The 22,451-nt window shown below is 42.3% G+C and overlaps 1 protein-coding gene across 1 annotated transcript in view; it reads right to left on the bottom strand.

The window, feature by feature from the left end:
* Positions 1-22,451, bottom strand: part of PPFIA2 (PTPRF interacting protein alpha 2) — a 353,836-nt gene that overhangs the window by 130,281 nt on the left and 201,104 nt on the right. The window contains exon 3 of the mRNA XM_054178470.1: positions 15,870-15,932. Within this exon, the coding sequence (XP_054034445.1) occupies positions 15,870-15,932 (63 nt within the window). The remainder of the gene's footprint in view (positions 1-15,869; positions 15,933-22,451) is intronic.

The raw sequence follows: 22,451 nt of genomic DNA, 5'->3' as shown, positions 1-22,451 counted from the left end.
AGACTCCACAACCTCTCTGGGCAGCTTGTTCCAGTGCTCTGTCACCCTCACTATGAAGAATTTTCTCCTCATGTTGAGCTGAAATCTTCTATGTTCAAGCTTGCAGCTGTTGTTTCTTGTCTCACTAGTGCACACCACCAAAAAGAGCTTGGCCTCCTCCATTTGACACCCACCCCTCAGATTTGGATTAAAATCTCCTCCTCTGGATTCTCCATCCCTGAACCACCAGGTCATTTCAGGAATGAAAGAGTGAACTAATCTCTTCAAAGACAAAAGAATGATCTCTTCAAAGACAAAAGAATGGTAAGGCTTCACCATTTGTATTTTACATTCCACACAAGCTATACTATGTCAACCCATTTGTTTTCTTACAGTTTAGATGTAGCTCATTTAAATTAGGAACTTTCTACCTACTCCATTTCACTTGGAGTTTACACCTTCCATTTATTATGTTTTCATGCAATCCAATTTCCTCCACTGGAAATATTGTTGGAAATTCCCCACCCTTTTAAAAAAGATTTATTTTAGTAATATCAGCATACATTTTTACCTTGTTGACTTCTACTAACAAAACAAAACAAAACACTACAAAATTCTGACTGTAAGTCACTGTTTAACTCCTTTCTAGAGAAAAGACATAATAATAGGTTCTTGATTCTAGGTCAGGATGAATGCAGAATGTAAGCACCTGAGCCACAACCCCATGTAGTGCTACAGGATGGGGACAGAGTGGCTGGAGAGCAGCCAGGCAGAGAGGGACCTGGGGGTACAGGTTCACAGTAGCTGAACATGAGCCAGCAGCTCATGTGTGCCCAAGCAGCCAAGAGGGCCAATGGCATTCTGGCCTGGATCAGGAACAGTGTGGCCAGCAGGAGCAGGGAGGCCTTTCCATTAAATGAAAAAAAAATCATTAAATAACAAAAAAAAATCATTACATGAAAAAAAATATTAAATGAGAAAAAATCATTACATGAAAAAAAAATCATTACATGAAAAAGATCATTAAATGAAAAAATCATTAAATGGCAAAAAAATCACTACATGAAAAAGCTGATTCCTCTAAAAGCAGAATCAAGTCTACTACTAACTGACCTCATCTGTCAAATGATCTCACATAAACTCTACTTGATCTCTTCCCTGCCAAGAATAGGTCTCATCTGATGCTTGAGTATGCAGATATTTGGTTTTCTGGGTTGGATTTCTGTCATCTGTCTTCAAAAGTGTATTGCAATGAAAGTCTGGATCTGAGCTGGTTAGCCAAAAGCAGCAAGGGAAACAATGGTATTTTTAGAGGTCATTCTGCCCCTGTACACTGTGCTGGTTAGGCCACACCTCGAGTACTGTGTCCAGTTCTGGGCCCCTCAGTTTAGGAAGGATGTTGACTTGCTGGAAGGTGTCCAGAGAAGGTCAGCAAAGCTGGGGAGGGGTTTGGATCACAGCCCTGTGAGGAGAGGCTGAGGGAGCTGGGGTTGCTTAGCCTGCAGAAGAGGAGGCTCAGGGGTGACCTTATTGCTCTCTACAACTACCTGAAGGGAGGTGGTAGACAGACGGATGTTGGTCTCTTCTCCCAGGCAACCAGCACCAGAACAAGAGGACACAGTCTCAGGGGACATTTAGGCTGGATGTTAAGAAGTTCTACACAGAGAGAGAGATTGCCCATTGGAATGGGCTGTCCAGGGCAGCGGTGAAGTCACCGCCATTGGAGGTGTTCAGAAGGAGACTTGATGGGGTGCTTGGTGCCATGGTTTAGTTGATTAGACGGTGTTGGATGATAGGTTGGACGCGATGATCTTGAAGGTCTCTTCCAACATGGTCTATTCTATTCTATACTACTCTATTCTACTCTATTCTATTCTATTCTATGGGCCACAAGGATGATCAGAGGGCTGGAGATGCTCTCCTATGGAGACAGACTGAGGGAGTTGGGGCTTTTCAGTCTGAAGAAGAGAAGGCTCCGAAAAGATCTTATTGTGGCCTTCCAGTATCTGAAGGGGTCTACAGGAAAGCTGGAGAGGGACTGTTTAGGGTGTCAGGGAGTGATAGGACTAGGGGGAATGGAACAAACTTAGAAATGGGTAGATTCAGATTGGATGTTAGGAAGTAGTTCTTCCCCATGAGGGTGGTGAGACACTGGAACAGGTTGCCCAGGGAAATGGTGAAAGCCTGATCCCTGGAGGTTTTAAAGATCATGCTGGATGTGGCTCTGATCAACCTGCTCTAATGTGAGGTGTCCCTGCCCATGGCAGGGGGTTTGGAACTGGATGATCCTTGAGGTCCCTTCCAACCCTGACAATTCTATGATCCTATGTCTTTCAAAATCATAATATTACAGATAATGTAGGATGGAGCTGCAGTCTGGTTTTCAGCGTGTTTTAATTAGTTATATTTCAGAATGTTCTGCTATACATAACATAATCTAATTTGTAGAAGTATTACTCATGAAGGACACTCTGACAGCACGCTTTCCAGAAGTGGGATGAAAGTGCTGTTAGTTGGGCGGGTGTAGTGACTTAATTTTTTCCTTCAAACCACTCTGCTGAAGTATGGCAGTGAATCAGCTACAGAATAAGGGAGTTTGGATCATCAGCTTTATTCTCTATTTAATCAATGCCTTTGTTTGACAGATATTTGTATTAATTCCTTCTAAAAGCACATAAATAATTGATAGATGCAGTTGTGGTGGAAACCATATTATTTTCAAGTAACAAAGTAACATCTTTTGTGTTTGAGAATGTGTCTATCAGTAAGGCTTGATTGATTCAACACTGTATGGCAACAAAACTGATGACAGTTTGCTACTCCCCAGTTAGCAAATTATTTATATGATAAATTTTTGTCAACAAAGAGCCAAGTATGGACTAGAATCATTGAGACATAGAATCACAGAATCATAGAATCAATAAGGTTGGAAAAGACCTCAAAGATCATCAAGTCCAACCTGTCACCCAACACCTCATACCTAACTAAACCATGGCTTCAGGTGTCACATCCAATCCCTTCTTGAACACCTCCAGGGATGGTGACTCCACCACCTCCCTGGGCAGCACATTCCAATGGCTAACATCTCTCTCTGTGAACAACTTTCTCCTCACCTCGAGCCTAAACCTCCCCTGATGCACCTTGAGACTGTGTTCTCTTGTTCTGGTGCTGGTTGCCCGGGAGAAGAGACCAAGCCACACCTGGCTACAACCTCCCTTATGACTGACTTACAAAATAATTTTAAGGAAAATGGGACTGATTTGATTCCAGCTCATAAGACCTATATTTTTCCCCAGACATTCAAATATTAAATATGCAAAATGGTCACAAAGCAGTAGCACAAGTGAATTGATGTGCTGAACTGCAAGACTACAACCTCCCACTGCTTGCATAGTTTTATTTGATGCTCTTATTCTACCTTTTCTTTAAAGAAAAAAAAATAAAGAAAGAAAGAGTTGTAAAAGGAAGCACTCTGGATAATATGCAAATCACTGGAAGTGCTTCACAGAGTGCACAGCGCTTCAGCACACGCGCATACACACAACTCACATTATAAGGCAGATGAAGGCCAGTACATGGCCCTGAGAAATAACCTAAAATATATCCTGACAGAGAGAATATACAAAGGGTGACTGTAAGAAGCAGCATATACTTACCAGTAAACAGAATAGGCTTTGTCTTATAACATTGGTGAAGAATGCACACCTTATTTGGGTGCAAATTCCATCTTACAAATCTGGTTGATTTTTTAGCATGCCTTACTGACTTTTCTAATTCTGCTTCTATAGCTTCAATTCCTTTCTCCACACAGCACATTGTTGCTCTCTTCCAGGCAAATCTGACAAAATAAAGCAAGCCCCTAGACTCAGCACTGGTTAGGCCACATCTTGAGTACTGTGTCCAGTTCTGGGCTCCTCAGTTTAGGAAAGATGTTGAGTTGCTGGAAGGTGTCCAGAGAAGGGCAATGAGGCTGATGAGGGGTTTGGAGCACAGCCCTGTGAGGAGAGGCTGAGGGAACTGGGGTTGCTTAGCTTGGAGAAGAGGAAGCTCGGGGAGACCTTATTGCTCTCTACAACTACCTGAAGGGAGGTTGTAGAGGTTCTGCCACAACACCAACAGAACAAGAGGACACAGTCTCAAGCTGTGCCAGGGGAGGTTTAGACTTGATGTTAGGAAGAAATTCCTCATAGAAAGAGAGATTGGCCATTGGAATGTGCTGCCCAGGGAGGTGGTGGAGTCACCATCACTGGAAGTGTTTAAGAAGAGACTGGATGAGGCACTTGGTGCCATGGTATAGTTGATTAGATGGTGTTGGGTGATAGGTTGGACTGGACGATCTTAAAGGTCTTTTCCAACCTGGTTAATTCTATTCTGTTCTAATCTTTCATTTTGCCCATACTATTACAATTAACTTTACAAACTTCAGCAAACAAGATAATTAATTGCAGATGTTCTTCACCAACAAAAATTATAAACTGGTAATTATTAAAGTAGACTTTGTCCTGAGGAAAAAATATACAACGTACTTACAGATGTCATGAACACCAAATTAAGGAGTGTTATCTGCTATATCAGAAACTCACAACCTACAAAGACCTGATCAGGTTGGTGTAAGACTAAATCTTGTCTCTCTTGATGTAAATCAACAAAGGTAAAAATCACCTCTGTTCCTTGCCCAGACAACAGCTGCCCAGGAAGGGGATGGTGAAAAGATCCTGTGGAATTGTTAGGGTTGGAGGGGACCTCAAGGATCATTGAGTTCCAACCCCCCTGCCATGGGCAGGGACACCTCACACTAGATCAGGATGCTCAGAGCCACATCCAGCCTGGGCTTCAAAACCTCCAGGGATGAGGCTTCCACCACCTCCTGGGCAACCTGTGCCAGTGTCTCGCCACCCTCATGGGGAAGAACTTCTTCCTAACGTCCAATCTGAATCTACCCATTTCTAGTTTTGCTCCATTCCCCCCACCTCAGTCCTGTCACTACCTGACACCCTAAAAAGTCCCTCACCAGCTTTCCTGTAGGACCCCTTCAGATACTGGAAGAACACAATAAGCTCTCCTGAGAGCCTTCTTTACTCCAGACTGAATAGCCACAACTCTCTCAGTCTGACTTCATAGGAGAGGTGCTCCAGCCTTCTGATCATCCTTGTGGCCCTTCTCTGGAAACCTTACAGCAGGTCTATATCCTCCTTGCAACAGGGGCTCCAGATCTGGATGCAGTACTCCATGTGGGGTGTCACCAGAGCAGTGTAGAGCAGGAGAATCACCTCTCTCGACCTCCTGGCCACACTTCTCTTGATGCAGCCCAGGATGTGATTGGCTTTCTGGGCTGCAAGTGCACACTGGTAGCTCATGTTGAGTTTCTCATCCACCATCATCTTCACTCACAGCCTTCAGAAGTTGTTTGAAGTGTGACTGTCTCTTTGAAAACTAAATCAGATTTTCTGATCCAGATCTCACCCTGTAAATACAAGTAACACTTCAAACAAGCCCAATTGCCTTTGAGGTACTGTAGAGCTACTGTTTCTGTTTGAAGTTCATTATCCTACTGCATTACTACTAATTCAGTGTTACATCTGTCCCCTTTTACTACCTTGTGTCTCCAGATAACTAAATAAACAAAGATGATAGTGTCCAGGACAGAGTATACGTGACAGCTTTGAGCTCTTCTATTCAGGAAAACTCAGTTTAGGATCACAGCTATCACCACAAGGTCTGAAAGTCATATTAACTCAAGGGGAAACAATGGGAATATCTGTCTGAGGTAGTGTTTTATTGAAACACAGGCACACTCACAAACACACATATACAGCCTTAAATAAGTGAAATCTTACAATAAATTAAAGTTCAGAGAATCACAAAATATTAGAGGTTGGAATGGACCTCCAGAGATCCTCAGATCCAACCCCCCTGCCAAAGCAGCATCACCTAGGGTAGTCCACACAGGAATGCATCCAGGCAGGTTTTAATGTGTCCAGAGAAGGAGACTCCTCAACCTATGTGGGCAGCCTGTTCCAGGGCTCTGTCACCCTCACTGTAAAGAAGTTTCTCCTCATGTTGAGGTGAAATCTATGTTCAAGCTTGTAGCTGTTGTTCCTTGCCTTGCTATTGTGCACCACTGAAAACAGCATGCCCCCCTCCACTTGACACCCACCCCTCAGATCAGATATTTATAGACATTGATCAGATCCCCTTTCAGTCTTCTCAAGACTAAACAGCCCCATGTTCCTCAGTCTCTCTGAGAAAACAGGCAAACATGATGGCCTCATGGACCTCACAAAAGAATGCTGGAAGTGGGTACAGTCATCCTAAAGCAGGCACAGAATAAGTTCATGACAAGATGTTAAAGAGCTGCAAGAGGAAACCAGCCTCCCAGCACCAACTCTACATCTAAATCAGACTATCCACCTTTCAAAGCATCTTCAGCAGCTGCTTCAACTCTCTCAAAGCCAATCTCTCTGTTCTGCAAGTGCAGTGGCAGGTGATTCCATAAATCATGACAAAATTTAAAAAGCAATCATGAAAGGTTTTTGATCCTCAAAAACCTGGAGGATGTGACTAGAGAAAATACTGAACTCATTTTATTTTCTGTAAAAAATGAGTTTACTGCCTCAAAAATATGTTCTAAATAAGGTTGTGGTTTGGAGGCTTTTTTCCTGCATGGAGAAACTGTTCACTTTGTGTTAACATTTATTATGGTTTCTCACTACCCAGCTTTCAGAACCATGTTAACACTGCTCTCAGAATGGAAATTTTTGACAGTCAGATTAATAATGAGACTTTATAAAATGAGTATCAGAAAAGGATTCTTTTTCTGTCCCTGTTTGAAGGCAAATCCTCCCTTGCCTCCCACTGGGGCAGAAAAATGAGACTCAGACAAATGGATTGCAGAAAACGGAAAAGCAGTGAGTGCTGTACAGAAGCCACAAGCACAGTGACAAAAGAGATCCCAAAGTATACCCAGAAGCCTTATAGCATACCCAGAAACCTCCCAGCATTTCCCTTCTCCCTACCTGAGGGTATACCCAAACCCCCCAGGGCTCTTTCTTCCACCTGTCCACTGTTAGGTTAATCTCAGCTGGCCAGATCTGAGATTGCCCTTCCCCCTTCTCATCTTGGCATTAGTCCTAGCCAGGCCCAAGAGGCCTGGAGATAACTCCTCTTCCATTACCAGATAGGAAGCATCTCCCATGGGAGCCACAAGGGAAGAAAGAGGAAGTGAGAGACCTTGCAGATGGATTTATAGGGAGCAGGACATTATGGGTCTGAAATACACAGCTTCCTGTGTCCACCCACTGGGCTGGACACCCGGGGCACCAGAGGTGTACCCTGTATGGCAGCAGCAGGAGGCACCCAGCCCAAACTGCCACATTTTCTATTTCTATACATTCTGTATTAAGTCTAACTGCAAGACTAATGAAGTCAAGAATTAACTCAACGTGCATCAAAATCTAGAAGTTGTGGTAGTAAAATTCATTCATTACGTTTAAAAGACAGAAATGTTAATGTTTAGCAGATCACAGGATGGCCTTCTACAAGTGCCTTCTTGAGGTTTCTTCCTGGTCACTTCTCCCTCAATATCTTAATATTGAATAAGAAGCCAGTTGGGTCTCTAATATGTGTATCATAGAATCACAGAAACATTCAGGTTGGAAAAGAGCCTCAGGATCACCAAGTCCAACCCAGAACCCTACTCTACAAGGTTCACCCCTAAACAATATCCCCAAGCACCACATCCAAACCACCTTGAAACACATCCTGCCTTGGTGACTCAACCACCTCCCTGAGCTACACATTCCAATGCCTGACCACTCTTTCCGTGAAAAACTTTTCCCTATTGTCCAGTTTAAACCTACCCAGCTGCAGCTTGAGGCCATTCCCTCTTGTTCTGTCACTAACTGCCTGTGAGAAGAGACCCGCATCAGCCTCTCCACAATGTCCAGGTATATAACAGGCAGCTGTAGACAGCAATGAGATCTCCCCCAACCTCCTTTTTTCCAAGCTAAACAGCCCCAGCTCCTTCCTTGAACAGACCTTTCTCTAGGCCATTCCCCAGCTTCTTCACCCTCCTCTGCACTGGCTCCAGCACCTGCACATCTTTCTTGTATTGAGGTGCCCAAAACTGGACACAATACTCAAGGTGAGTACAAAGGGACAATCCCCTCCCTACTCCCTCTGGACACAGCATTTGTAGTTCCAGCCAGGAAGCCATTGGCTTTCTTGGCTACCTGGGCACACTGCTGGCTCATTTTCAGTTGCTTGTCAATTAGAACTCCCAAGTCCTTTTCTGCCAGACAGCTTTCCAGGCACACTGCCCCAAGCCTGTAGCACTGCCTGGGGTTGTTGTGACTCAAGTGCAGGACCTGGCATTTGGCCTTGTTGAAGCTCATCCTGTTAACATTGGCCATGGATCCAATCCAGCCAAGTCCCTCTGTAGAGCCTCCCTACCCTGTTACAGATCAACATTGCCACCTAACTTGGCATCATCTGTGAACCTGATGACTCTGTCTACATCAAGGTCATCAATAAAGATGTTACCAAAAGATGTTTCTTTGAACTGCCTGTCATCATGCCTCTGCAGATAAAGGAAATTCATGTGCTGTATTTCAGATAGAAAGTTTAGAGTTCTTACAGTACAGAATGCTGTGTTTGTTTTGGTTTGGGGTTTTGTTTCCTTGAGCATTTCCTTTGGGGAACTGAAATCAAATTTAGTGCTTGTCTTAGTGTTACATTGAGCCATTATGGTATAAAGCATTATGCATTTCCAAGCCAGTAACTTCCTGAAGGCACTGCAGAAAGTCAGAAACCTAATCTTTGGTGTAAGCTTTTTCATCTGATCCATCCAGGTGTGTTATCCATATGCTTTCCAATTATTTCTAACTCCAGTCTGCTGTAAGCATAAAACAAGTGCTTAAGTAATACTGACCTTTCAAATAGTTCCTTTCCTCAGGCATGTTTGTTTCTTCTTAGAAGATAAATATTGGCAGTGTAGTAAAGCAGAATTATTGACTAGACTAAAATTTCTCTCTCTCCTCTCAAAGTGTAATATATTTTGTGTATAAATACAGTGAGAGTGCCATATTAGAAAGGTGCAGGAGTGTTAATTGAGGTGCTGGTACCAGGATTACGGCTGCCTACAGTAATGCCTCACACACACCAGCCACTGATATATCATGATTCACAGCTCTGTCTATTGGAACTCAGGATATCTTTTGAGGGAGCACCTCTGTCACACTTTCAGATCCCCTTAGTTTCTAGATCCAAGACATCTTTCCTATAATACTTGATACATTTCCATGAAAAGTTTTCTTTTTCAATAGCCTGCTTTTTTCACTTGGGAGAGCTGGCTCATTGAAAACTACTTTCTCCTCTCTTACTTCTCATCTGCCTCCATTTATGTCCCTCCCCCACAGCCACCAGTTCCCAGGAGTGTCTCTGATCCTCCACTTGCTTCCAGGCTCCATGGTTAATGGTTCATCATTATTTTCTCCCTTCCAACCCGTGGCTGCCCTTTTCACTCTGATTGGTATTTTGGTCTATTTTTTCCCTCTTTGTATGGTAAAGCTTCTTCCTCTGCTTCCCCATCATTTCAGGACACATGCCACAAGCAGCACAAGAAAGACTCCCAGTTTCACTAAGCCAAATCTATACACCAAAAGCAAGACAAGTCAGGGGACTTACTCTACGCTACTGCTAGTGTAACAGCTAGCAACTACACCACCAGCAGCTAATGGGTGATCTCTAAGGTCCCTTCCAACCTAAGCCAGTTCTATGATCCAAAACCTGAGGTATAATTTCATCATAATCCTTGTGTTTGTAGACTTCACAAGGGAAACATGCAATGTGCCCCTCTGACCAGGGCAGCAGCACTGAACTGTTGAACACCAATAGAAGAACCAAGTAGCACAAACACAACTTATACTGGTACTCTGTGACCAAATTGTACATGTGTATACAAGGTGTGTATATGTGTATACAAGGTGTGTATATGTGTATACCCCAACATCTGAGGGGTGGGTGTCAAGTGGAGGGGGCCAAGCTCTCTTTGGTGGTGCACACTAATAAGACAACAGGTTCAAGCTTGAACACAGAAGATATTACCAGTACATTAGAGTTTGGAAGGGACCTCCAGAGATCATTGAGTCTAACCCCCTTGCCATAGCAGTATCACTTAGGCTAGTCCACACAGGAATGCATCCAGGTGGGTTTGGAAAGCCTCCAGAGAAGGAGACTCCACAACCTCTCTGGGCAGCCTGTTCCAGTGCTCTGTCACCCTCACTGTAAAGAAGTTTCTCCTCCTGTTGAGCTGAAACCTTCTATGTTCAAGCTTGTAGCTGTTGTTCCTTGTCTTACTACTGCACACCGCTGAAAAGAGCTTGGCCCCCTCCACTTGATGCCCACCCCTCAGGAAAAGGCACCAGTTCATTTTATACAGTTACATTCTTTGACAACTATTTTGGTTTAAGAGGAGAGAAGAAAAAACTATCAAGTTGCTGCTATTGTCAAGATCCCACAAAAATAAGTTTTAATTCCTTTATTTAATGGAAAGAATCCTTGAGATTTTGAACATAAAAATAAACTGAATCTGAGCAGGTTTCTTTTTCCTGTGTCCAGCTCTTCATGATCAGGACACTCATGTTTCTATCTCAAATCCCTCCCCCTTCATCTTCCCAGAGTAGAAACTAACTTAGTATGGCTTTTCTACTTCATAGTACAGAAAAAAGTGCAGGACAGAAATAGGTGAACCTCTTTTCAGATACCCTTGGAGTCTGTAATTGGATGCATGGATCAAGTTACAGGTGATCAGAATTCATTATTATCTATTTTTTTACTAAAATTAGAGATGAAGATACTTAGACACTTTCAATTTGATTGATTCCTGTAGTGATAGGATGAGTAGTAACAGTTTGAAACTAGAGAATAGGAGATAGGGCTTTGATGTTTGGAACGAGTTCTTTAGCGTGAGGGTGGTGGAACACTCTAACAGGTTGCCCAGGGAGGTAGTTGAGGCCCCATCCCTGGAGATATTCAATGTCAGGGCTTGACAGAGCTCTGAGCAACCTGATCTAGAAGAGGATGGCTCACTGGGAACTGGGGTTGCTTAGCCTGGAGAAGAGGAGGCTCAGGGAAGACCTTCTTGCTGTCTACAACTACCTGAAGGGAGGTTGTAGCCAAGTGGGGGTTGGTCTCTTCTCCCAGGCAACCAGCACCAGAACAAGAGGATACAGTCTCAAGCTGCACCAGGGGAGGTTTAGGCTGGATGTTAGGGAGAAGTTCTTCATAGAAAGAGAGACTGGCCCTTGGAATGTGCTGCCCAGGGATGTGGTGGAGTCACCATCACTGGAGGTGTTTAGGAAGAGACTGGATGGGGTGCTTGGTGCCATGGTTTAGTTGATTAGATGGTATTGGATCATGGATTGGACACCATGATCTTGAAGGTCTCTTCCAACCTGATTTATTCTATATTCTATACTGCAGGGGGGGATGGATTAGATGACCTTTGGAGGTCCCTTCCAACCCAAACTATTCTATGAATTGAAGTATGAGCACAAACTGAAATTAGCTCTTTTTTTATTTGTTAAGTAAATCCCAAAGGCTTGGAATTATGGAACTTGGGTAAATGCTTGAGAAAGGAAACATCACTATAATTTTTTCCATCTCATAGACAAAAATTAGTCATCTATGCGCCATGAGGGTCTGACACTTGAAAGTGTCAGGTAATTGCATAAAATGGGTTTGTGTTTTTAAGAGGTAGGTCACTGTTTAGTAAGGGCTGAAGAGCTGAAGGAGTGTAGCTGAAAGCTCAGGGAGCTTTCATAGTAACCTGAGAAACACTGGCTGCTTGTAATTATGTTTAGGCTTCTGACTTTTTATTCCTGTGTTTAGTAGTTCAGAATTCCTTCATCCTCTCAGTCTCAGAAAGGTTCCCCAGATAGATAAAATGATATCTGCTTCAGCTTGCCAGAGGATTAAGGCATTTGGCATAGACTTAAGTTTAAAAAAATACATGCTCAGCTTATTCACATGAACAGACTTACGAAAACAAGCAGGATTCAATTTTTGATAAGGAAAAAGTATCCAGAAAGCATAAGAAGTACATTTTCATTCTCAGTAGGGGGAAAAAACAAGAAATAGACTGATATTCAGCACTGGTGAGGCCACTCCTTGAGAACTGTGTCCAGTTCTGGGCCCCTCAGTTTAAGAAGGATTGAGACACTTGAACGTGTCCAGAGAAGGGCAACAAGGTCTCGAGCACAAGCCCTATGAGGAGAGGCTGAGGGAGCTGGGATTGTTTAGCCTGTCGAAGAGGAAGCTCAGGGGAGATCTTATTGCTGTCTATAACTACCTAATGGGTGGTTGTAGCCAGGAGGGGGTTGGTCTCTTCTCCCAGGCAACCAGCACCAGAACAATAGGACACAGTCTCAAGCTGTGCCAGGGGAAGTTTAGGCTGGATGTTAGGAAGAAGTTCTTCCCAGAAAAAGAGACTGGCCATTGGAATGGACTGCCCAGGGAGGTGGTGGAGTCACCATCACTGGAGGTGTTTAGGAAGAGACTGGATGGGGTGCTTGGTGCCATGGTTTAGTTGATTAGATGGTGTTGGGTGATAGGTTGGACTCGATGATCTCAAAGGTCTTTACCGACCTGGTTTATTCTATTCTATTCTATTCTATTCTACTCTACTCTACTCTACTCTACTCTATTCTAGAACAAATGAGACTTTTGCCTGAAAAGTATTGGAAGAACTGACAGTGCAATAGCAAAAACCAGTAATTTTTGCATTTAATTAAAATGCAATGATTAGTTTTCTTTGCAGTTACATGCAGTGAAGTATGTTTTCATTTATTGCATAGAGCAATTTTCTTTTAAAGACCCCACAGACTTCAGTTCTGTTGGTTTTGAATGAAGGGAATGCAGCACGCTTAACACTTTGCTTTTGCACTTTGCATTTACAGTTTTACTGCTGGCTTTAAAGAGCTGTAGAAAAACAGAGCATTAATACTGACATTTGGCAGTAGCTCAAGGTCATGCAACCACAGCAACTGGATCTGCATAAACAGTTGTCTGCCTTTGTTCTGACCATCAGCTTGCAACATTTCCATCCATCAATTAATGACATTGAGACAGCAAAGTATGATAGATTGTTCTGTCTAAATGGCTCTATATCCATCAGCAATGTCCATCCAGTTATAGTAGAAAGCTTTAAGAGTACATCTACAGAAATTACTTCCTGAAACACAGTGATTTCAAAGACTACATCAACTGTAGTGCTGTATATGTAAGCTTGAAACAAAACAAAACAAAACAAAACAACACAAAACAACCAAACAATATACAGATGCTGTCAAGGTTTGAGATATCTTGCATGACAGAGAGCAAATTAAGCTCTTTATTCTAGGACAATTTTGGAAGAACATGGACCTGATGGGTCCATGTCTCTTCTCTCCAGAAGAGAGCCACAAAAATGATTAGAATAAGAATTAACCAGGTTGGAAAAGACCTGAGAGATCATCGAGTCCAACCTATCTCCCAACATCATCTAATCAACTAAACCATGTCACCAAGCACCCCATCCAGGCTGAGGGAGCTGGGGGTGTTCAGCCTGGAGAAGACAAGGCTCCAGGCAGACCTAATAGTAGCCTTCCAGTACCTGGAGGGGGGCTAGAAGAAGGATGGAGAGAGACTGTTTGCAAAGGCCTGTGGTGATAGGATGAGGGGCAATGGCTGCAAAACTAGAGAAGAGCAGATTTAGACTGGATGTTAGGAAGAAGTTCTTTACCATGAGGATAGTGGAACACTGGAACAGGTTGCCCAGGGAGGTGGTTGAGGCCCCTTCCCTGGAGATATTCAAGGTGAGACTCAACAAGGTCCTGGGCAACTTGATCCAGTTGAGGATGTCCCTGCTGACTGCGGGGAGGTCGGACTGGATGACCTATGGAGGTCCCTTCCAGCTTGGACCAGTCTATGATTATGTCACTAAACAATAAGTAAGAGAAGGGAATAAAGTGAGCAAGAGCATATTAATACTGTATATAATATCAGTTTCTTCACTCAGCCAACTTATAATAATGAGGAATAAACCCCAGTAAGTTTGTGTGTGAAGAAAAGTAAATTGAGGCCTGCAACCAGAAGCTTTATGTGGGGATAAAAGTAAATTGAGACCCGTAATGATGACTGTGGAGGTGTAAATTTCACAGAGCAGCTGCATGCAAATTAGGAAACTGCCCACAAAATTGTACCTTGAAAATCATCATAATCTCCGAGGAGATCTCACCTGTTAATATATTACAGCTTGCTCCTGAGTTCCAATTTTATTGCAATTTTATTTCTGTTTAGAAGGATATAATGATAAAATGATATAATGCATACTGCATCTAAAGCCCTGCTTAAATTTGTTATGAAACATTTTAAGACATACTAATCAGGCTTAATTCTTTGTTAAAATATTTTAGCATATATGCTTCATGAACATAACATGCTTGTGAGTGAGGTCAGGAAGTATGTGGAAGAGGAACAGACAGTGAGATGGATTAGGAACTGGTTGTAGCCAGGTGGAGGTTGGTCTCTTCTCCCAGGCAACCAGCACCAGAACAAGAGGACACAGTCTCAAGCTGTGCCAGGGGAGGTTTAGGCTGGATGTTAGGAAGAAGGAGCAACAAAAGTAAAAATGAGGGATAATAAAGAACTATGATTTACAATGACAGCTCTTTGGATGTCTAAAGGCAAAAATGGGGATATTCCTGTTCAATAACAGTTCATTAATTGCTTACTGAGTTTAGTGCTAAGGGATATAATAATAAAAAAGAATATAAAAGGTAGCCCCTGAGTTGGTTTATGTAATTTTTAGAATAGAATAGAATAGAATAGGAATAAAATAGAATAGGAATAGAATAGAATAGGAATAGAATAGAATAGAATAGGAATAGAATAGAATAGGAATAGAGTAGAATAGGAATAGAATAGAATAGGAATAGAATAGAATAGGAATAGAATAGAATAGGAATAGAATAGAATAGGAATAGAATAGAATAGGAATAGAATAGAATAGGAATAGAATAGAATAGGAATAGAATAGAATAGGAATAGAATAGAATAGGAATAGAATAGAATAGGAATAGAATAGAATAGGAATAGAATAGAATAGGAATAGAATAGAATAGAATAGACCAGGTCGGAAAAGACCTTTGAGATCATTGAGTCCAACCTATCACACAACACCATCTAAGCAACTAAACCATGCAACCAAGCACCCCATCCAGTCTCTTCCTAAACACCTCAAATCTGAATAGTTTTAGCAAAAAGAATGATAAATGACCTATTATACTACAAGTGAATGATTTGCTGCTTCTGCTAACTAAACAGATTTCTTACTTTACCTTTCATGAGCAATAGTAACTCCTTCCTTCTTCTAAGCCATGAAAGCAAGAAAAATCAAATTAGCTTCCTTCCAAATTCAGTATTACACATCTTTATATCAAACCCCAATTTGGAATAAGGTTAAGTAGAATAAATACCAACTCTCATTTCTTTCCTCATATTGTCTATTGCTGGTCTCCTGATTTCAACTGACAGGAATATTGAGCTGGGTGAGGAGCAAGGTGAATATGGAAGGAATGGTGAATGTGTTACCCTCATCTTCATTTAGCAGCACCATCAAACAACATAGGAACAAAAGAATTACTGTAATCTGATAATAAGTGGAGTAATAGTAAGTGGAGACCTCACTTGTAGCACAACATTCATTGACCCTGAAGTATATAATGTGAAGTGACCTCAGGATACACAAGCTTCCACGGGCAACAAAATAATCAAATTCACATAAGGAGGCTTCACATTTAAATTATGCAAAAAAAAACACCCCCAAAAAATCCAAGATATTTTGAACATACATTAGGGCAGGATATGGTCCTTTGAATGTTATTCTCAATGCTCGTACCAGCAGCAACCGTCATCTGAAAAAGGGGGCAACAGAGATTCTGCTGAATGGAACAGAATGTTGTACAGTGCTACAGTATATTCAAATTACACCATGAGTACAAGAAGAATGTGATTATCATTCAGGCAAGCTGATCTAAGAGAACAAAAATGTGGCTCAACTGAAATTGACACAAGAGAATTGAAAGTATTGTTACATCTCCTGGCTCATGAGGTGATCAGAGCAACCCAAGGGTGTGATGCTTTGGTATTCTTCTGTGTTGTGTTCACAGAGAGAGCTCTGAAGCACTGTCAAACCAGCAGGCAACTATGGAGAAACAATCATAGCTCCATGGTTAAAATTACTCTGAGGCCTCTACATAAAGCAAGAGGTTTAATTGTTTGGGAGGTTTGAGGAAAAGAGGATCTTCTCCCCCAGATTAAAACATCTATGGAAAGACATCAAAAGAAGTAAATCTATTACATTATTCAGTAGAATTTATCTATCAAATTGATAAATTCTTGCACTTCTCTGTTGCTCCAAACAAGCATAAGAGAAGAAAAACAGTAGGAAAGAATCTATGTGTAGTTAAAAAACTGGAAGCCTCTTTAGCTATTGAAAGAATGTATTTTAGCATTGAATGCTATTTTTCCTCCTTTTTTCCCCTGGCTTTTTAATTATTATTTTTTTTGCCAGAGTCCAACATGTAACATTCTTTTTTTCAGAAGGACCCTTACTAGCAGGCAATCTGACCAGATGACATTTCTTCAGATCTCAACATTTCTGAGGAATTGAATAGCAGAATTTTCCCCCCAAAATCTCTTCAAGTAATTGTTGATCCTCTGGCTCAATCTAGCCCAGCTGCTGTTTTAAGAAACCCCCCAACACTTTTAGGCTAAATCTCTACACAATTTATTTCCTCTCTTTTTTTTTTTTTGAGAGAGAGAGAGCATATGTAACAATACATGCAATGTTCATGCTAATTATAGTTGAGCTTCATTGTCTCTCAAACATTGACCTAGGCTGCCTTTGTGCCACCACCCACCAAATCAGTTCAGTGGCATTCAGAGAGAGCATTTATCGGATCAAAGTGTTTCTAACAGCATAATACCACATAGGGAAAATGCAACATATTGCAAGATGTGTTTTATAACGACCTTACTGTTGTAATTTAGGAGGAAGTTAAGCTTAACTGCATGTTATGACATTACTTTTGTGGCACACAAAGCTGTGCACGTTACCGATAGGTCTAACGACAGCCACAGGCATCTATCCGTGTTCACCTATCTACCAAGCACGTCACCAAAGGACTTCACATTGTGATCTGTAACAGTTCTTAAATATTGGAATTGGTTTCAAATTTGTTGTGTTTTAAAAAAGGAGAATTAAGCTCCAAGTGGTAAAACCAACACAAAATATGCAAGTCTTGAATTTTAAGCAAAACTCCTCATGCATGCTGGCAAGTTCTTAACTTGCTTGGCTCAGATTTGCCTCCTCTGATTTATATCCTTAAACATATGAAAACGTTCTTTAAATGCTTTTCTCAATTAACATGGTTTTAAAAGGAGATTTGACTTTACACAAAGCAGTTACTACTACTTTTGTAAAGCCCTTTTCCCCTGCAGGGCAACTTCATGGCCAATTTGTGCATCCTTTTGCGGGTGGATCTTAACGCCACCCTGGCTCCAGGAAGTTCTTGAGGAAAACACAGCCCGCATTATGCCAGCACAACACTGTTTTAAACGAGTCATATCTCAGCACAATGAAAGCAAGCACATCATCAATTCATCATTTCAGTTGCACACATCTTTATTTTCCAAATGGTTCCATGCTTGTTAAATTTAATATCTATATGCACACACATACAGCTGGTGGGGGAAAAAAAAAGGGGTTGAAACAAAAGCACTTGGCTGAATGTACAAACATTTCACATATTTTTTGCAGGTTGTTCAATTCACATCAATTGGTTTCTGGCAATTTTTGCACATTGGGGTGAAAAGGTAGATCTACTGAATACTTTTGACTGCTGCATCTGAGCTCTGTCAACTAATTCAGTTTTGTCCTCTTGTCAGTGTTAGCCAACAATAATCGCTGAGCAAGCTTAGGCTAAATGTTCAGATTACGTCGTAAAATGGTTTTGCACTCTTTCCCCCTGTGAAGCTGTTATTAAAGGTATATTGATGACAAGCCTAAAATGAATAGAGTTCAAATCTAGCAGCTGATAGGTTTGAAGTCCAGTATTTTGAGTCTTCAAGCCTACTATGGACACTTTACATAACCAGAAATGAGTAATTCCTGACATTCCAGCACTGCAAGGCATGGCAATTTCCTAACCAGCTGGACTCATAGATATGTACAGTGTCAAGCAGAAGAGAAAGAAATGAAAGAAAAATGTTCAATAAAATCATAAAAGTTGGGCATTAATTCTGAAACTGAATTCAAACTAGATATGTAAAGGCAAATGCATTGTATTGTCATGGAGTTTTAGAATCATAGAATCAATAAGGCTGGAAAAGGCCTCAGAGACCATCAAGTCCAATCTATTACCCAATACCTAACACCTCATGACAACTAAACCACGGCACCAAGTGCCACATCCAATCCTTTTTTGAACACCTCCAGGGATGGTGACTCCACCACCACCCTGGGCAGCACATTCCAATGGTCAGTTACTCTTTCTGTGGAGAACTTTCTCCTCACCTCCAGCCTAAACCTCCCCTGGCACAGCTTGAGACTGTGTCCTCTTGTTCTGGTGCTGGTTGCCTGGGAGAAGAGACCAACCCCCTCCTGGCTACAACCTCCCTTCAGGTAGTTGTAGACAGCAAGAAGGTCTCTCCTCTTCTCCAGGTTAAGCAACCCCAGCTCCCTCAGCCTCTCCTCGTAGGGCTTTGCTCCAGACTTCTCCCCAGCCTCGTTGCCCTTCTCTGGACACCTTCCAGCAACTCAACATTCTTCCTGAGCTGAGGGGCCCAGAACTGGACACAGTGTGGCCTAACCAGTGCTGAGTACAAGGGCACAATGACTTTCCTGATTCTGCTGGCCACACTATTTCTGATCCAGGCCAGGATGCCATTGGCCTTCTTGGCCACCTGGGCACACTGCTGGCTCATGTTCAGCCGGCTGTTGACCAGTACCCCCAGGTCCCTTTCTGTCTGCCTGCTCTCCAGCCACTCCAACCTGAGCCTGTAGCACTGCATGGGGTTGTTGTGGCCAAAGTGCAGCACCCAGCACCTGGACTTGTTGAATGCCATCCTGTTGGACTCTGCCCATCTGACCAGCCTTGTCAAGGTCTCTCTGGAGAGCCTTTCTACCCTCTAACAGATCAACATCTGCTCACTGGCAATCATTTGAGATACAAAATCCACCAATGCGTCATGGGGTGTAATGCAGCAGTTCTCATCTACTGCGTGCTGGTAAAATATTCCAATCAGGACTGTGTCTGTGTTATAGCATTTGCAAAGTACTTGGCACTTAAGTAAATATAACCTGATAGAACTGATATTCATCAAACTTTCTATTACAGTTTGGTCTTTCTCCCTGAGAAAATGTATAAGCATTAAAATTTGTCAGAGGAGAAAACAGGGTCCACAGGGAGAGAAAATTCTGAAAGAGAAGCTCTAGAACATCAGTGATTGGTTGAATGCCTTAGATACTGTTTCCTGGGAAGCACATGCATGGGAACAGATTCTCAAGCTGTACTCTAAATCACGAACCCAGAATTGTTTACGGGCTTTCTCCTCTCTCCTTTGGGTTTCCATATAGGAGGTCCTCATGTGAGATGTAGTGCACCTGAAAACATTTTCAGAGAAGGCAGAAAATCCTTCTAAATCCATACACAAGCAAGCTAGGACTCCTGGAGTTGCCAAAACCACAACAGACAATAATCATGGCCCATATACACCTCAAACTTGCCTGCATTTCACAGAATCACAGAATGTTAGGGGCTGAAAGGGACCTGGAAAGATCATGCAGTCCAAGTACCCATGCAGAGCAGCATCACCTAGAGCAGATCACACAGGAACACATACAGGCAGTTCTTGAATATTTCCAGAGAAGACTCCATAACATCCCTGGACAGCCTGTTTCAGTGTTCCATCACCCTCACACTAAAAAAAATTCTTCCTCATGTTCACATGGATCTTCCTATGCCTCAACTTCCACCCATTGCCCCTTGTCCTGTCATCCTAGAAAGAGCTAGGGAGCAGCTGAGGAGCCCACAGACATTTCAGAAGCCTCGTGGATCTTAGGAGAGTGAGAAATGTTCCAAACAGGACAAAGGATCACAAGGAACTACAGGAGCTTTGTTGAAGGTAAAATGAAGCCAAAATTCTCAAAGCACATTCAAGATACGATGAATCATACTTGCCCTTATTTGAAAACTTTGGTTCCTGTAGTCTCCTCATTCCAACTGTGTGGCTACAGCAGACAGCAAAGCCCAAAGCATGCTGAAATTGTTTTCAACAGCAGCACTAAATGTTACCAAAAAAATCCTATTAGGGTATAAAAAACCCTAACTTGTATAAGTTTAAAGGTTCCAACATTTGTCTGGGAACTTCCTATTGCACCCACTCTGCACGTGACTGCCTGCTTTGTCATCTAAGAGTGTGCACTGCCTATGCTATCATAGACTCACAGCAACATTCAGGTTGGAAAAGACCCTCAGGATAACCAAGTCCAACCAATAACCCTGCTCTGCAAGGCTCACCCCTAAACCAGATCCCCAAGCACCACATCCAAACCACTTTTAGACACATCCAGGGTTGGTGCCTCATCCCCCACCCTGGGCAGCCTGTTCTATGCCTGACCACTCTGTGGTGGTTTATGAACCCCCAATATGCCAGACTCCAACAGCAGACCAATGACTCCTCCTAGTCAAAAGATGACAAGGCATATGAGGTAATGAGAAGAATTTATCTCTTCAGACAGTGGAAAAGTACTCTTTTACTTCTCTTACAAAGGGAAAGGGACAAGAACTTTCCTGAATTCAGTCCCATGGTGCAGGATGAAAAATAAACTACTTGACACACTCCATCCCTTGTGACAGAGGAGGCCAGGCGTGAAGGATTGACCATATCCCCACCACACTGCAGAGTTTGGTGCAGTTGTGCCAAGAGACCTGCACAAATCTAGAGCAAGTTAGAGGAGTAAACTGCTTCAGCCACCAGAGTCACAAACTGAGAATGAGTCTGACTTTGACTCTGCATCCTCCACCCCATACTGTGAAACACAGCTCAGGGATGGGGGGTGGGAGGCATAGGAAAGGCCACTTGGAGTATTTCAATCAATTTTATGTATAAAACTGAAAGTTGTTTGACTATAACTTTTCAATACACAGTTAGCAGCCTCTCATATGACAAGCTTTAATCTTAGGTATCATTACACTTAGTAATTTCTAGTAAAATAGATTTATCTTTTAATGCTATCTGATAAAATACTACATGAAAAAGCATTTTAAAGGATGGCTATTTTCTTCCACCTTTGATTTAAACACCTGTTGGAAAGATATCCCCCCAAAAAAAGGACGTGCTTATTGCAATTTACAACGATTTCCTCTTTGGCATTTGACTGCATAGTGATATTTCTGCTCTAGCTTTCCTTGGAGAACAGAAAAATCTCTGGTTTATTTTAGAGCATAGATTTAGAGAAGGTTAAAAAGTAAAAAGTGCATAAAACCACTTTCTCTTGCCTGATGATTCACAGAATCACCAAGGTTGGAAGAGATCTCAAAGGTCATCAAGTCCAACCTGTCACCCAAGACCTCATGACTACTAAACCATGGCACCAAGTGCCACATCCAACCCCCTCTTGAACACCTCCAGGGATGTTGACTCCACCACCTCCCTGGGCAGCCCATTCCAATGGCTAACAACCCTCTCTGTGAAGAACTTTCTCCTCACCTCAAGCCTAAACTTGCCCTGGCACAGCTTGAGACTGTGTCCTCTTGTTCTGGTGCTGGATTCAAGAGGCATTTTGGGCGAAACTTTGCCAATTCCTATTCCAGCAACAATAGGTCTGCTGAGATTGTCAGTATCAAATCTTAGACCCATAGAAAGAATTTCTTACTCTGTTTCCTATTTGCTAGGCAACTGAAGTATCACTTTTATAACTATCACCTCATTCTACAAGCCCACTAAATATGGTTAACACTATTGTTCACTGATTTTTCTGTCTGCCCCCTCAGCAAAAAACACAAACAGATGCAGGGACTTCCTCACTGCTTTTGCTTCATTTTTCTGCTGAGTGCAGAAGCCTAAGTCACAGGCTACAGCAGCAGTGGTTTTATTTTCATTCAAAGAGACACCCCCCAATGCTTTGAGATATCAAGAGACATGCAAATACCAAACAAATCTATGGCAGTCCAGTGATGCATTCACCGTTTACACAGCTTCAGGCACAGAGGCTGCTTACGATGCTGTCAAGCAGCAGCAAAGGCAAATTAACAAGACTTTGGTCTTTTTCTCAGCTGTTCATAACACTGTGGGCAACAGACAGATGCCAGAAATCAATTCAGCTTCACATTAATGTCATTTGAAAAAGCCATGGGCAGTGGCAGATG

The sequence above is a fragment of the Dryobates pubescens genome, chromosome Z (assembly GCF_014839835.1).
Source record: "Dryobates pubescens isolate bDryPub1 chromosome Z, bDryPub1.pri, whole genome shotgun sequence".
Lineage (NCBI taxonomy): Eukaryota > Metazoa > Chordata > Aves > Piciformes > Picidae > Dryobates > Dryobates pubescens.
This window is presented reverse-complemented; position numbering and strand designations above follow the sequence as displayed.